The sequence below is a fragment of the Ranitomeya variabilis genome, chromosome 1, assembly GCF_051348905.1.
Source record: "Ranitomeya variabilis isolate aRanVar5 chromosome 1, aRanVar5.hap1, whole genome shotgun sequence".
Lineage (NCBI taxonomy): Eukaryota > Metazoa > Chordata > Amphibia > Anura > Dendrobatidae > Ranitomeya > Ranitomeya variabilis.
The window spans coordinates 659314228-659327885 of NC_135232.1; the positions used below are offsets into that span (position 1 = coordinate 659314228).

The window sequence follows — 13658 nt, forward strand, 5'->3', positions numbered from 1 at the left end:
ACCGCTCTGCTTTACGGCCGGCACTTACACAGGATGCAGGAGGAGTGCAGGGAAGCGGACGCCGGGCACCGGAATGTGAGTATGTGTTTTTTTTTTTACATTTACAATGGTAACCAGGGTAAACATCGGGTTACTAAGCGCTTAGTAACCCGATGTTTACCCTGGTTACCAGTGAAGACATCGCTGGATCGGTGTCACACACACCGATGTCAGCGGGAGATCCAGCGACCAAATAAAGTTCTGGACTTTCAGCAACGACCAGCGATCTCACAGCGGGATCCTGATCGCTGCTGCGTGTCAAACACAACGATATCGCTAGCCAGGACGCTGCAACGTCACGGATCGCTGTCGTTGTAAAGTCGCTTAGAGTGAAGGCACCTTTAGGGTATGTGTCCATGGGCCGTTTTACATCCGCAATAGCAGCGGATTGAACGATGCGTGGAGCCGCAGCGTTCAATCCGCAGGGTCCAGATGTTACAGCATAGTGGAGGGGATTTTATCAAATCCCGTCTCCACTATGCATGCTATCACGCACCCGGCGGCCCTGCGATTCCAGACATGCGGCGCGTCTTTTTAGATCGCAGCATGTCCGTTTACCTTGCTGCGCCGCTGCAAGGTAAATCACAGGGCCCTATGTGTGGGGTGCGATGGTGCCGGATGTGTGCAATGAACACATCCGGCATCATTGCGTCTCCAGAAGGGGGCGGAGCTTTGGGTGGAGGAAGTTTGCGGCTCCGTCCAAACCGCCGGCCATCCTGAACGTGGACACGCACCCTCACACAAGCTACAGATTCATCTGTAACAGATCATGGCAATACAGGTTGCACCATAGGTTACAAAAAATGAACTACACCCACTACCTTCCTTCTATAGATCCCTACTGCACACCTATACTGTACAACGCAGGAAATCTATTGTTCAATGACTTCTGCCCTCCTACCACATACTTACTGATAAAATGCTTCTAGAAAATACCTAGAAGTAATACAGCCATCATATTTGCCTAATTAGGGCTTGTTCACACGTTGCATTTTCGCCGTGTTTATTTTTTCCGCTGGGGAAAAAAAAAAGCTTAATTTTACAGTATAAGGAAATTGAATAAGATTTCTGGAATCTCATGCCCAAGCTGATTATTTTTTCCTTGCAGATTTGAACCGTCGAAGTGTTTTGTCAAATCTGCGCTTTACCCATGCAAATAAATGGGGGGGGGGGGGGGGGGAGAAAAGTATAAAAAAAAAGGGCATGTTTTCGGCTGCCGTCCACTAGCAGTGTTTGATCAGTATTTTACATCAGTATTGTTAAGCCAAGACCAGGAGTGGAACAATTAGAGGAAAAGTATAATAGAAACATATGCACCGCTTCTGTATGTATCACCCACTCCTGGTTTTTGGCTTACAAATACTGAGGTAAAATACTGACCAAATACTGCTAGTGTGACGGCAGCCTTCAGCAGCATTTCATCTGCTAACACTCTGGGTTTTTGCAACAAAAAAATATGCTGTAAATCCTGAGCATGTGCACAAACCCCGAGGCTGTGGCCAAACTTCATTCAGGTAACAAAAACAGTTGAGCAGATGTTGCAAGACAATTCATTTTACGCTATAACCCCCCACTAAGGGAGGTGTCACAAGTGTAAAGGTGGTGTCACCCCAAGTATACAGTATATGATGTATGGAGGTCTCCTGACTCTTCGCCGACATATGATGTCAGGCGAGACAAGGCTACAAACTGTTGAACTTCAATGGACGATTCCTTTTGTTTTCTCTAGAGATAAGCCGCTGCCAGAAGGAGCTGTCAATATAGTTATGGGGGTCCTTAGAAGGAGGCCATCAACTGAAAATGGCAGATTATTTACATCAAATTTTGCATTACATGTATTTTTTTTTTTTTTATTTCAAAATCTGAATGATAAAAATTAAAAATCTTGCGATGGTCACACTAGACACAGGTCTACTAATTTCCTGTTCTTTCAGGAAATCCACATGTGTATTTACCAGGATGGACAGAGTCTCACCCTATTTTTGTATCAAATCATGTAATTAAGGTCATTGTGAAGGAAGGAGGAGCAGGTCAGCAGTGACATCGCTGATTGCGATTGGTGTTATCAGCTGTGTATAAGGTTGTTGTTACCTGTCAGTGTCAGCCTGCCTCTGATGATAAGGAAACTGCTGATAACTCAGGAAGTAGGAGTGTAAAAAAAGGCCGAGTTACCAGCGTGAAAATTGCAAGATTAGTATTTTTGTATTGTAATAAAGACTCATAAAAAAGGAAAAAAAAAAAATTATTTTTTTAAATACATGCAAGTCATTTTCTGATTGCTTCCCTATAAATTGCTGCCAGAAACCTCTCCTCTTATCTCCCTAATGAATAAAAAGGATTGGGCTTCCCCAGTCATTCATTTACCAGATGTCAGCTTGGGTTGCCACAACTGGCAGGTTTGGCGGTATTTGCACTAATTTCTATGGGAACCTATAGGTTTTTGGGGGTTTTTTTCCCTTAATATCTGCAGATTTGACATCAAGATATTCCAATGTAAAAAAAAAAAAATCTTCAGTGTAAAATAACAGCAAACTAGATGAGATTAAACAAATCTCAGCTACACGTTGCGGGTATTATCCGTGTGTAAATTGACATGTTAATTGTAGACTTAACCCTTGCAGTGAGTAAGGGTAACTTAGCGGGGCAATTCTGCAGCAAAATCCATGTGAAACACATTTGAATTTTACGACCAAAATTTTGGACTCCCAGGACATGTGTCTAAAATCTGGGCGATCATATGTGACCTGATACTAGAGTGATCAATATTCCCTCGGCAGCATATCCATAAAGGCTGCAGTAACCAATTTGATCTTAGCATTGATTTTTGTCTTGAGCAAATCTGACAAATATATTAAATTCTCTCACTGGTGGCTTTTATCGGTGGCTCCACATTTATTTGCACGTTTTTATATACATCCCCTCATGCATATACAGGTCCGGGTGGGCTGTAAATGGCACATCTCATAGGATGGATTTGACGCCTCCTGCAGTGATGTAAACTCCTCCAAAATTAGAAAATATTCAGATTGCAAAACCCCTCAATAATATCCAATACTGGGGAATACAACTTGTCATCTCTGGATCGTAGTGGATATAGAACTCCAAATTACCCATCAACGTGCACAGGAAGAAAACGCCAGCCTATAATAAGTCAGTGGGATTCTTACATAGACGACGGGGGCATCCTGGCTGTAACTAGCTAGACAGATGTATTTCTCCAGGATCCTCACCTTGTACAACACTTCAGTATATGTTGCTGCAATTCATAAAATAGAGAGTAATAACATTTCTGCCTGCCATCAATAACTAACCAGTGTGCCATATATTTACATCATCCGAGAGCAGGACATGTACTTAATAATAGATAATGTCCCCCGGTCTCAGTGTCAGCCATGCCCGCAGACCAGCTGCTCGGCAGCACAGGTAAATAAAGCCATTTCCATGGGCCACGTGCCACCTGGAGGACCCCAGAGCCCATCTTACCTACTGGCGGACCTCCTCTCAGGTAAGCTCATTATATCTGCCCTATGATTCAACGAGACCACCGATTGGTGCATGATCAAACAAACAATACGATTCAGATCTGGGTTGTATATTTTGGCTGTTTTGTTCTATCACAGGAATAAAATGATGGCACTGCCTGTTCAATCACAACGGACCCCATAGACTTGTATAATTTTGATCTATGACTCGGATCAAACACGGATATGTATGGTGCCATAATTATTTTACGGAACACAAAAGGAAAAAAATAGACAAGTGATCAGCCCCATAGACTATAAGTGCTATATCCATAAAGAAAAAAAAACAAGAAAAGAACACGCCTGGCTCATGGACATGTGAATGAGGCCCAAGAGTGGGCACTGCGGTGACATTTCCATCTGGTGGAGGAACGGAGACCTCTGTTTGATATGGGATCAGTCCCATCTTTCTGGTGCATTAGTTTTTGCGCATGACAGATGCAGGTGCCTAATCAAAATGTTTTATGTAAAGTTGGCATTTCTCTCTCCTCCATGTATGTGCACTGATCCCGACCGTAACCAGAGGTGGGACAATTTTTCGGGGTCACACAATTCAGATGACCCCATGAAGTTTCCTTGCACCCTCCTACTTATAGCACCCTATTCTGACTTGGCAGCACATGAGCCCCAATGGCACCATACATGGATCCTTCTCCACCATGTGACGTCTGTAGTAGAGGGCTAGGTGTGCCAGAGGAAGCAGTGATGACATCAGCAGTGGGATCCTATAATCTAACCGAGCACTGTACCTGCTGTATCAGGGGCGGATTACTGTAGGGTTACCTGTGCACTGTACCTGCTGTATCAGGGGCGGATTACTGCAGGGTTACCTGTGCACTGTACCTGCTGTATCAGGGGCGGATTACTGTAGAGTTACCTGTGCACTGTACCTGCTGTATCAGGGGCGGATTACTGTAGAGTTACCTGTGCACTGTACCTGCTGTATCAGGGTCGGATTACTGTAGAGTTACCTGTGCACTGTACCTGCTGTATCAGGGGCGGATTACTGTAGAGTTACCTGTGCACTGTACCTGCTGTATCAGGGGCAGATTACTGCAGTGTTACCTGTGCACTGTACCTGCTGTATCAGGGGCGGATTACTGTAGAGTTACCTGTGCACTGTACCTGCTGTATCAGGGGCGGATTACTGTAGAGTTACCTGTGCACTGTACCTGCTGTATCAGGGGCGGATTACTGCAGGGTTACCTGTGCACTGTACCTGCTGTATCAGGGGCGGATTACTGTAGGGTTACCTGTGCACTGTACCTGCTGTATCAGGGGCGGATTACTGTAGAGTTACCTGTGCACTGTACCTGCTGTATCAGGGTCGGATTACTGTAGAGTTACCTGTGCACTGTACCTGCTGTATCAGGGGCGGATTACTGTAGGGTTACCTGTGCACTGTACCTGCTGTATCAGGGGCGGATTACTGTAGGGTTACCTGTGCACTGTACCTGCTGTATCAGGGTCGGATTACTGCAGGGTTACCTGTGCACTGTACCTGCTGTATCAGGGTCGGATTACTGCAGGGTTACCTATGCACTGTACCTGCTGTATCAGGGGCGGATTACTGTAGGGTTACCTGTGCACTGTACCTGCTGTATCAGGGGCGGATTACTGTAGGGTTACCTGTGCACTGTACCTGCTGTATCAGGGGCGGATTACTGTAGAGTTACCTGTGCACTGTACCTGCTGTATCAGGGGCGGATTACTGTAGGGTTACCTGTGCACTGTACCTGCTGTATCAGGGGCGGATTACTGTAGGGTTACCTGTGCACTGTACCTGCTGTATCAGGGGCGGATTACTGTAGTTACCTGTGCACTGTACCTGCTGTATCAGGGGCGGATTACTGTAGAGTTACCTGTGCACTGTACCTGCTGTATCAGGGGCGGATTACTGTAGAGTTACCTGTGCACTGTACCTGCTGTATCAGGGTCGGATTACTGTAGAGTTACCTGTGCACTGTACCTGCTGTATCAGGGGCGGATTACTGTAGAGTTACCTGTGCACTGTACCTGCTGTATCAGGGGCAGATTACTGCAGTGTTACCTGTGCACTGTACCTGCTGTATCAGGGGCGGATTACTGTAGAGTTACCTGTGCACTGTACCTGCTGTATCAGGGGCGGATTACTGTAGAGTTACCTGTGCACTGTACCTGCTGTATCAGGGGCGGATTACTGCAGGGTTACCTGTGCACTGTACCTGCTGTATCAGGGGCGGATTACTGTAGGGTTACCTGTGCACTGTACCTGCTGTATCAGGGGCGGATTACTGTAGAGTTACCTGTGCACTGTACCTGCTGTATCAGGGTCGGATTACTGTAGAGTTACCTGTGCACTGTACCTGCTGTATCAGGGGCGGATTACTGTAGGGTTACCTGTGCACTGTACCTGCTGTATCAGGGGCGGATTACTGTAGGGTTACCTGTGCACTGTACCTGCTGTATCAGGGTCGGATTACTGCAGGGTTACCTGTGCACTGTACCTGCTGTATCAGGGTCGGATTACTGCAGGGTTACCTGTGCACTGTACCTGCTGTATCAGGGGCGGATTACTGTAGGGTTACCTGTGCACTGTACCTGCTGTATCAGGGGCGGATTACTGTAGGGTTACCTGTGCACTGTACCTGCTGTATCAGGGGCGGATTACTGTAGAGTTACCTCTGCACTGTACCTGCTGTATCAGGGGCGGATTACTGTAGAGTTACCTGTGCACTGTACCTGCTGTATCAGGGGCGGATTACTGTAGGGTTACCTGTGCACTGTACCTGCTGTATCAGGGGCGGATTACTGTAGGGTTACCTGTGCACTGTACCTGCTGTATCAGGGGCGGATTACTGTAGGGTTACCTGTGCACTGTACCTGCTGTATCAGGGGCGGATTACTGTAGTTACCTGTGCACTGTACCTGCTGTATCAGGGGCGGATTACTGTAGAGTTACCTGTGCACTGTACCTGCTGTATCAGGGGCGGATTACTGTAGAGTTACCTGTGCACTGTACCTGCTGTATCAGGGTCGGATTACTGTAGAGTTACCTGTGCACTGTACCTGCTGTATCAGGGGCGGATTACTGCAGGGTTACCTGTGCACTGTACCTGCTGTATCAGGGGCGGATTACTGCAGGGTTACCTGTGCACTGTACCTGCTGTATCAGGGGCGGATTACTGTAGAGTTACCTGTGCACTGTACCTGCTGTATCAGGGGCGGATTACTGCAGGGTTACCTGTGCACTGTACCTGCTGTATCAGGGGCGGATTACTGTAGAGTTACCTGTGCACTGTACCTGCTGTATCAGGGGCGGATTACTGTAGGGTTACCTGTGCACTGTACCTGCTGTATCAGGGGCGGATTACTGTAGGGTTACCTGTGCACTGTACCTGCTGTATCAGGGGCGGATTACTGTAGGGTTACCTGTGCACTGTACCTGCTGTATCAGGGGCGGATTACTGTAGGGTTACCTGTGCACTGTACCTGCTGTATCAGGGGCGGATTACTGTAGGGTTACCTGTGCACTGTACCTGCTGTATCAGGGGCGGATTACTGTAGGGTTACCTGTGCACTGTACCTGCTGTATCAGGGGCGGATTACTGTAGGGTTACCTGTGCACTGTACCTGCTGTATCAGGGGCGGATTACTGTAGAGTTACCTGTGCACTGTACCTGCTGTATCAGGGGCGGATTACTGTAGAGTTACCTGTGCACTGTACCTGCTGTATCAGGGGCGGATTACTGTAGAGTTACCTGTGCACTGTACCTGCTGTATCAGGGTCGGATTACTGTAGAGTTACCTGTGCACTGTACCTGCTGTATCAGGGTCGGATTACTGTAGAGTTACCTGTGCACTGTACCTGCTGTATCAGGGGCGGATTACTGCAGGGTTACCTGTGCACTGTACCTGCTGTATCAGGGGCGGATTACTGCAGGGTTACCTGTGCACTGTACCTGCTGTATCAGGGGCGGATTACTGTAGAGTTACCTGTGCACTGTACCTGCTGTATCAGGGGCGGATTACTGCAGGGTTACCTGTGCACTGTACCTGCTGTATCAGGGGCGGATTACTGTAGAGTTACCTGTGCACTGTACCTGCTGTATCAGGGGCGGATTACTGCAGTGTTACCTGTGCACTGTACCTGCTGTATCAGGGGCGGATTACTGCAGGGTTACCTGTGCACTGTACCTGCTGTATCAGGGGCGGATTACTGCAGGGTTACCTGTGCACTGTATCTGCTGTATCAGGGGCGGCTTACTGTAGAGTTACCTCTGCACTGTACCTGCTGTATCAGGGGCGGATTACTGTAGAGTTACCTGTGCACTGTACCTGCTGTATCAGGGGCGGATTACTGTAGGGTTACCTGTGCACTGTACCTGCTGTATCAGGGGCGGATTACTGTAGGGTTACCTGTGCACTGTACCTGCTTTATCAGGGGCGGATTACTGTAGGGTTACCTGTGCACTGTACCTGCTGTATCAGGGGCGGATTACTGTAGGGTTACCTCTGCACTGTACCTGCTGTATCAGGGGCGGATTACTGTAGAGTTACCTGTGCACTGTACCTGCTGTATCAGAGGCGGATTACTGTAGGGTTACCTGTGCACTGTACCTGCTGTATCAGGGGCGGATTACTGTAGGGTTACCTGTGCACTGTACCTGCTGTATCAGGGGCGGATTACTGCAGTGTTACCTGTGCACTGTACCTGCTGTATCAGGGGCGGATTACTGTAGGGTTACCTCTGCACTGTACCTGCTGTATCAGGGGCGGATTACTGTAGAGTTACCTGTGCACTGTACCTGCTGTATCAGGGGCGGATTACTGTAGGGTTACCTGTGCACTGTACCTGCTGTATCAGGGGCGGATTACTGTAGGGTTACCTGTGCACTGTACCTGCTGTATCAGGGGTGGTTTACTGCACTGTTACAGCAGGTACAGTGCACAGGTATCAGGGGCGGATTACTGTAGAGTTACCTGTGCACTGTACCTGCTGTATCAGGGGCGGATTACTGCAGGGTTACCTGTGCAGTGTACCTGCTGTATCAGGGGCGGATTACTGCAGTGTTACCTGTGCACTGTATCTGCTGTATCAGGGGCGGATTACTGTAGAGTTACCTGTGCACTGTACCTGCTGTATCAGGGGCGGATTACTGTAGAGTTACCTGTGCACTGTACCTGCTGTATCAGGGGCGGATTACTGCAGTGTTACCTGTGCACTGTACCTGCTGTATCAGGGGCGGATTACTGCAGGGTTACCTGTGCACTGTACCTGCTGTATCAGGGGCGGATTACTGTAGGGTTACCTGTGCACTGTACCTGCTGTATCAGGGGCGGATTACTGCAGTGTTACCTGTGCACTGTACCTGCTGTATCAGGGGCGGATTACTGTAGGGTTACCTGTGCACTGTACCTGCTGTATCAGGGGCGGATTACTGTAGGGTTACCTGTGCACTGTACCTGCTGTATCAGGGGCGGATTACTGTAGGGTTACCTGTGCACTGTACCTGCTGTATCAGGGGCGGATTACTGTAGAGTTACCTGTGCACTGTACCTGCTGTATCAGGGGCGGATTACTGTAGGGTTACCTGTGCACTGTACCTGCTGTATCAGGGGCGGATTACTGTAGGGTTACCTGTGCACTGTACCTGCTGTATCAGGGGCGGATTACTGTAGAGTTACCTGTGCACTGTACCTGCTGTATCAGGGGCGGATTACTGTAGGGTTACCTGTGCACTGTACCTGCTGTATCAGGGGCGGATTACTGTAGGGTTACCTGTGCACTGTACCTGCTGTATCAGGGGCGGATTACTGTAGGGTTACCTGTGCACTGTACCTGCTGTATCAGGGGCGGATTACTGTAGGGTTACCTGTGCACTGTACCTGCTGTATCAGGGGCGGATTACTGTAGAGTTACCTGTGCACTGTACCTGCTGTATCAGGGGCGGATTACTGTAGGGTTACCTGTGCACTGTACCTGCTGTATCAGGGGCGGATTACTGTAGGGTTACCTGTGCACTGTACCTGCTGTATCAGGGGCGGATTACTGTAGAGTTACCTGTGCACTGTACCTGCTGTATCAGGGGCGGATTACTGTAGGGTTACCTGTGCACTGTACCTGCTGTATCAGGGGCGGATTACTGTAGGGTTACCTGTGCACTGTACCTGCTGTATCAGGGGCGGATTACTGTAGGGTTACCTGTGCACTGTACCTGCTGTATCAGGGGCGGATTACTGTAGGGTTACCTGTGCACTGTACCTGCTGTATCAGGGGCGGATTACTGTAGAGTTACCTGTGCACTGTACCTGCTGTATCAGGGGCGGATTACTGTAGAGTTACCTGTGCACTGTACCTGCTGTATCAGGGGCGGATTACTGTAGGGTTACCTGTGCACTGTACCTGCTGTATCAGGGGCGGATTACTGTAGGGTTACCTGTGCACTGTACCTGCTGTATCAGGGGCGGATTACTGTAGGGTTACCTGTGCACTGTACCTGCTGTATCAGGGGCGGATTACTGTAGAGTTACCTGTGCACTGTACCTGCTGTATCAGGGGCGGATTACTGTAGAGTTACCTGTGCACTGTACCTGCTGTATCAGGGGCGGATTACTGTAGGGTTACCTGTGCACTGTACCTGCTGTATCAGGGGCGGATTACTGTAGGGTTACCTGTGCACTGTACCTGCTGTATCAGGGGCGGATTACTGTAGGGTTACCTGTGCACTGTACCTGCTGTATCAGGGGCGGATTACTGTAGGGTTACCTGTGCACTGTACCTGCTGTATCAGGGGTGGTTTACTGCACTGTTACAGCAGGTTCAGTGCACAGGTATCAGGGGCGGATTAGGGCCACCTGTCCTCTGCACTCAGTCTGGGGAACCTGGAACCCTTTCTTAGCTCAGGGCCATATACACCATGGCAATGAAGTAGAAGAGGGATGCAGCAGTTTCCATGGCTGAGCACTGTTTGGCACAGCTGGCACTGCAGTAAGACATTTGTGAAAACTTGGAGCAGACTTGGAAGGATTTGGGCTCCTCGGATGAGATGATGGCAGGGGCCACAATGGAGCAGACAGGGGTAAGTGTGCAGCACACAGGCTGCGGAGGATCAGAGGCCAACGGGCGGCATGGTGGCAGGACTCACCTTCCTCTGCTGCTTCTCCCAGGCTGGGTCTAAAAGGAGGTCCCGATCCCAGTCGTCCTCCGGCTGCATGTAGTCATTAGTCTGATGAGAGTCATAATGATCCATCCCGGGTGACTGCGGATACAGCTCTGCGATGCTTGGACTTGTAGTGCTCCTGGGGACCCCCTGTACAGACCAGCAGCGGATCCGAGCGTGCAGCCAGCGCTACAATGTAACCAAGTGCGAGCTGTGCCCGGGAGAGGGGAGGGGGCGCAGCCGGGGACAGCCCTCCTCCTCCAGCAGTGTGATTGGTCAGTCCCCTGCCCGGGGCTGGGAGCTCTGCTAGTACTGCTACTGGCGGCCGGGGCCATCAATCAGCCTGCAGCGTGCCGGCACTGCAGAGGATGGGGCAGAGCGCGGGGCTGTGCGCAGGAGAGGAGCGGCTGCAGGGGATGGGGCAGTGCGCAGGGCTGTGCGCAGGAGATGGGGCAGAGCGCGGGGCTGTGCGCAGGAGAGGAGCGGCTGCAGGGGATGGGGCAGAGCGCAGGGCTGTGTGCAGGAGATGGGGCAGAGCGCAGGGCTGTGTGCAGGAGAGGAGCGGCTGCGGAAGATGGGGCAGAGTGCAGGGCTGTGTGTAGAAGAGGAGCAGCTGTAGGGGATGGGGCAGAGCGCGGGGCTGTGTGCAGAAGAGGAGCAGCTGTAGGGGATGGGGCAGAGCGCGGGGCTGTGTGCAGAAGAGGAGCAGCTGTAGGGGATGGGGCAGAGCGCGGGGCTGTGTGCAGAAGAGGAGCAGCTGTAGGGGATGGGGCAGAGCGCGGGGCTGTGTGCAGAAGAGGAGCAGCTGTAGGGGATGGGGCAGAGCGCGGGGCTGTGCGCAGGAGAGGAGCGGCTGCAGGGGATGGGGCAGAGCACAGGGCTGTGTGCAGAAGAGGAGCAGCTGTAGGGGATTGGGCAGAGTGCGGGGCTGTGTGCAGAAGAGGAGCAGCTGTAGGGGATGGGGCAGAGCGCGGGGCTGTGTCCAGGAGAGGAGCTGCTGCAGGAGATGGGGCAGAGCGCAGGGCTTTGCACAGGAGAAGATGGCTGCATGGGATAGTGCAGGGCTGTGCGCAGGAGAGGAGTAGCTGCAGGAGATGGGGCAGAGCGCAGGGCTGTGCGCAGGAGAGGAGCGGCTGCAGGGGATGGGGCAGAGCGCAGGGCTGTGCGCAGGAGAGGAGCAGCTACAGGGGATGGGGCAGAGCACAGGGCTGTGTCCAGGAGAGGAGCGGCTGCAGGGGATGGGGCAGCACGCAGGGCTGTGTCCAGGAGAGGAGCTGCTGCAGGAGATGGGGCAGAGCGCAGGGCTTTGCACAGGAGAAGATGGCTGCATGGGATAGGGCAGAGTGCAGGGCTGTGCGCAGGAGAGGAGTAGCTGCAGGAGATGGGGCAGAGCGCAGGGCTGTGCGCAGGAGAGGAGCGGCTGCAGGAGATGGGGCAGAGTGCAGGGCTGTGTGCACAGGAAAGGAGCTGATGCAGTGCTGCACAGAGGTTGTCCATGCATCCATCCATATGCCCTCACTTATTGGTGTTAAAACCAAAGACACTTAGATTGTGTCCCCCAATAATAAGGAGCGTTGTGCATGTGCAGCTGGGGGACCTCTATTCTGGAGATCTACAGCTCTGAGAATACGCTGCTGCCTCCAGTCTACGTTGTTTGTCTGCAGCGCTGATGTCGCATCAACTGTGCTGCAGCCAATGAGAGAACTCTGTGGCTCTGCCAGTGGAGATGGTATGAGCCAGTGAGCTCTTTGATTGGCTGCAGCGCTGTTGAAGTAACGTCACCACTGTATATGAATAGAGACTGTGAAGAGCAGTAACGTTACTGATGTCTTTGCTCATCAGTCACTGGGTCATTCTTTTGGTTTCTATTTTGCAGGTGAAATTATTTTGGTTCAATAAAAACTGTTTTGTAAGGTGAAGCATTTTTTCCTGATATGTAGATTACGGTTCTCTTACTGTCGCCAGTATATTTCCTATACCTTATAATAATGATGCTGCTCTATGGAAACTATATACAGAAAAGCTATATACATTTTTGAAATCAGGACAAAAAAGATGATACAGAAAAGTACAAAGTCACCTGTGACAATTAAAAAAATTTTTTGGGAGACACGTGTTATCTAATATTCATGGACAGTTTTAGATGCAGAATATAAAGATGGATACTAAAATTAGCACCACACAGCAACGTGGCATGTTACTGCAAAATAAAATCACGTCCGTAAGCGTTACAACATGTGATGAACTGGGCTTGCTGCTCTCTAGTGCTCTCACAGCTATAAACCCCACAGAGTAACACTAGATACAGAATGGTAATGTTGTGACTGACAAGAGACTAACAATCGTCACAAAATACTTGTACTTATAAAATAGCTGCATGGTAAAGAGATATGCCCTGTGGCAGGTTCACTTGTCCGTGACTGACAACTTAATGCTTCCTGGCATTATGCCAAAATCCTGCTTCATCAGTGTAAACTGTTAGAAAAGAGCTAATAATTCACTGTACTTTATGGTTTGTTATATAAGATATAAGAAAATGAAAGAAAAGGTTCTTGGGAATGATAGTTTGTTATTCTTGCTGCTATCTGGTCACTATTTACTTTTTTTTCTGATCGAGATATCCTGAGATGAGTGAAGAATACTGCATTGGAAAATAATGCATTTTGTATTTCTCTGAAATGGAGCCGGTAGTTATGTGACAGCAAGAATACGATTTGCATACATGTGGTCATGTGTCGACTAGAGGTACAAGGACGGGCAGTGCTAGTCTGAATGTGGCTGATAGAATGCAAATTGCATGCTTGCAGTCACACGACTGCCTGCTCCCGACACAACAGAACCCCGCAGTGCATGCATGCGATATGAAGATTCACAAGTCTGCAGTCATAGAGAGTGACTATTGACTTGTAGCCTGGGGCCAGACAGCCCTTTTAAGGGACATAACTACATTACAGCT

At 49.9% G+C, this 13658-nt stretch overlaps 1 protein-coding gene across 3 annotated transcripts in view; it reads right to left on the reverse strand.

Moving 5' to 3' along the window:
* The window catches only part of ACTN1 (actinin alpha 1), a 118082-nt gene extending 107097 nt beyond the window's left edge, over window positions 1-10985 (reverse strand). For 2 of the 3 annotated variants that reach the window (XM_077262943.1, XM_077262950.1), the window contains exon 1: window positions 10688-10972. In XM_077262943.1, coding sequence (XP_077119058.1) covers window positions 10688-10792 — 105 coding nt within the window. In that variant the 5' untranslated portion in view covers window positions 10793-10972. Of the gene's footprint in view, window positions 1-10687 lie in introns of all 3 variants that reach the window. The other variant, XM_077262945.1, reaches the window with a different exon arrangement.
* Between the last annotated feature and the right edge of the window lie 2673 nt (window positions 10986-13658).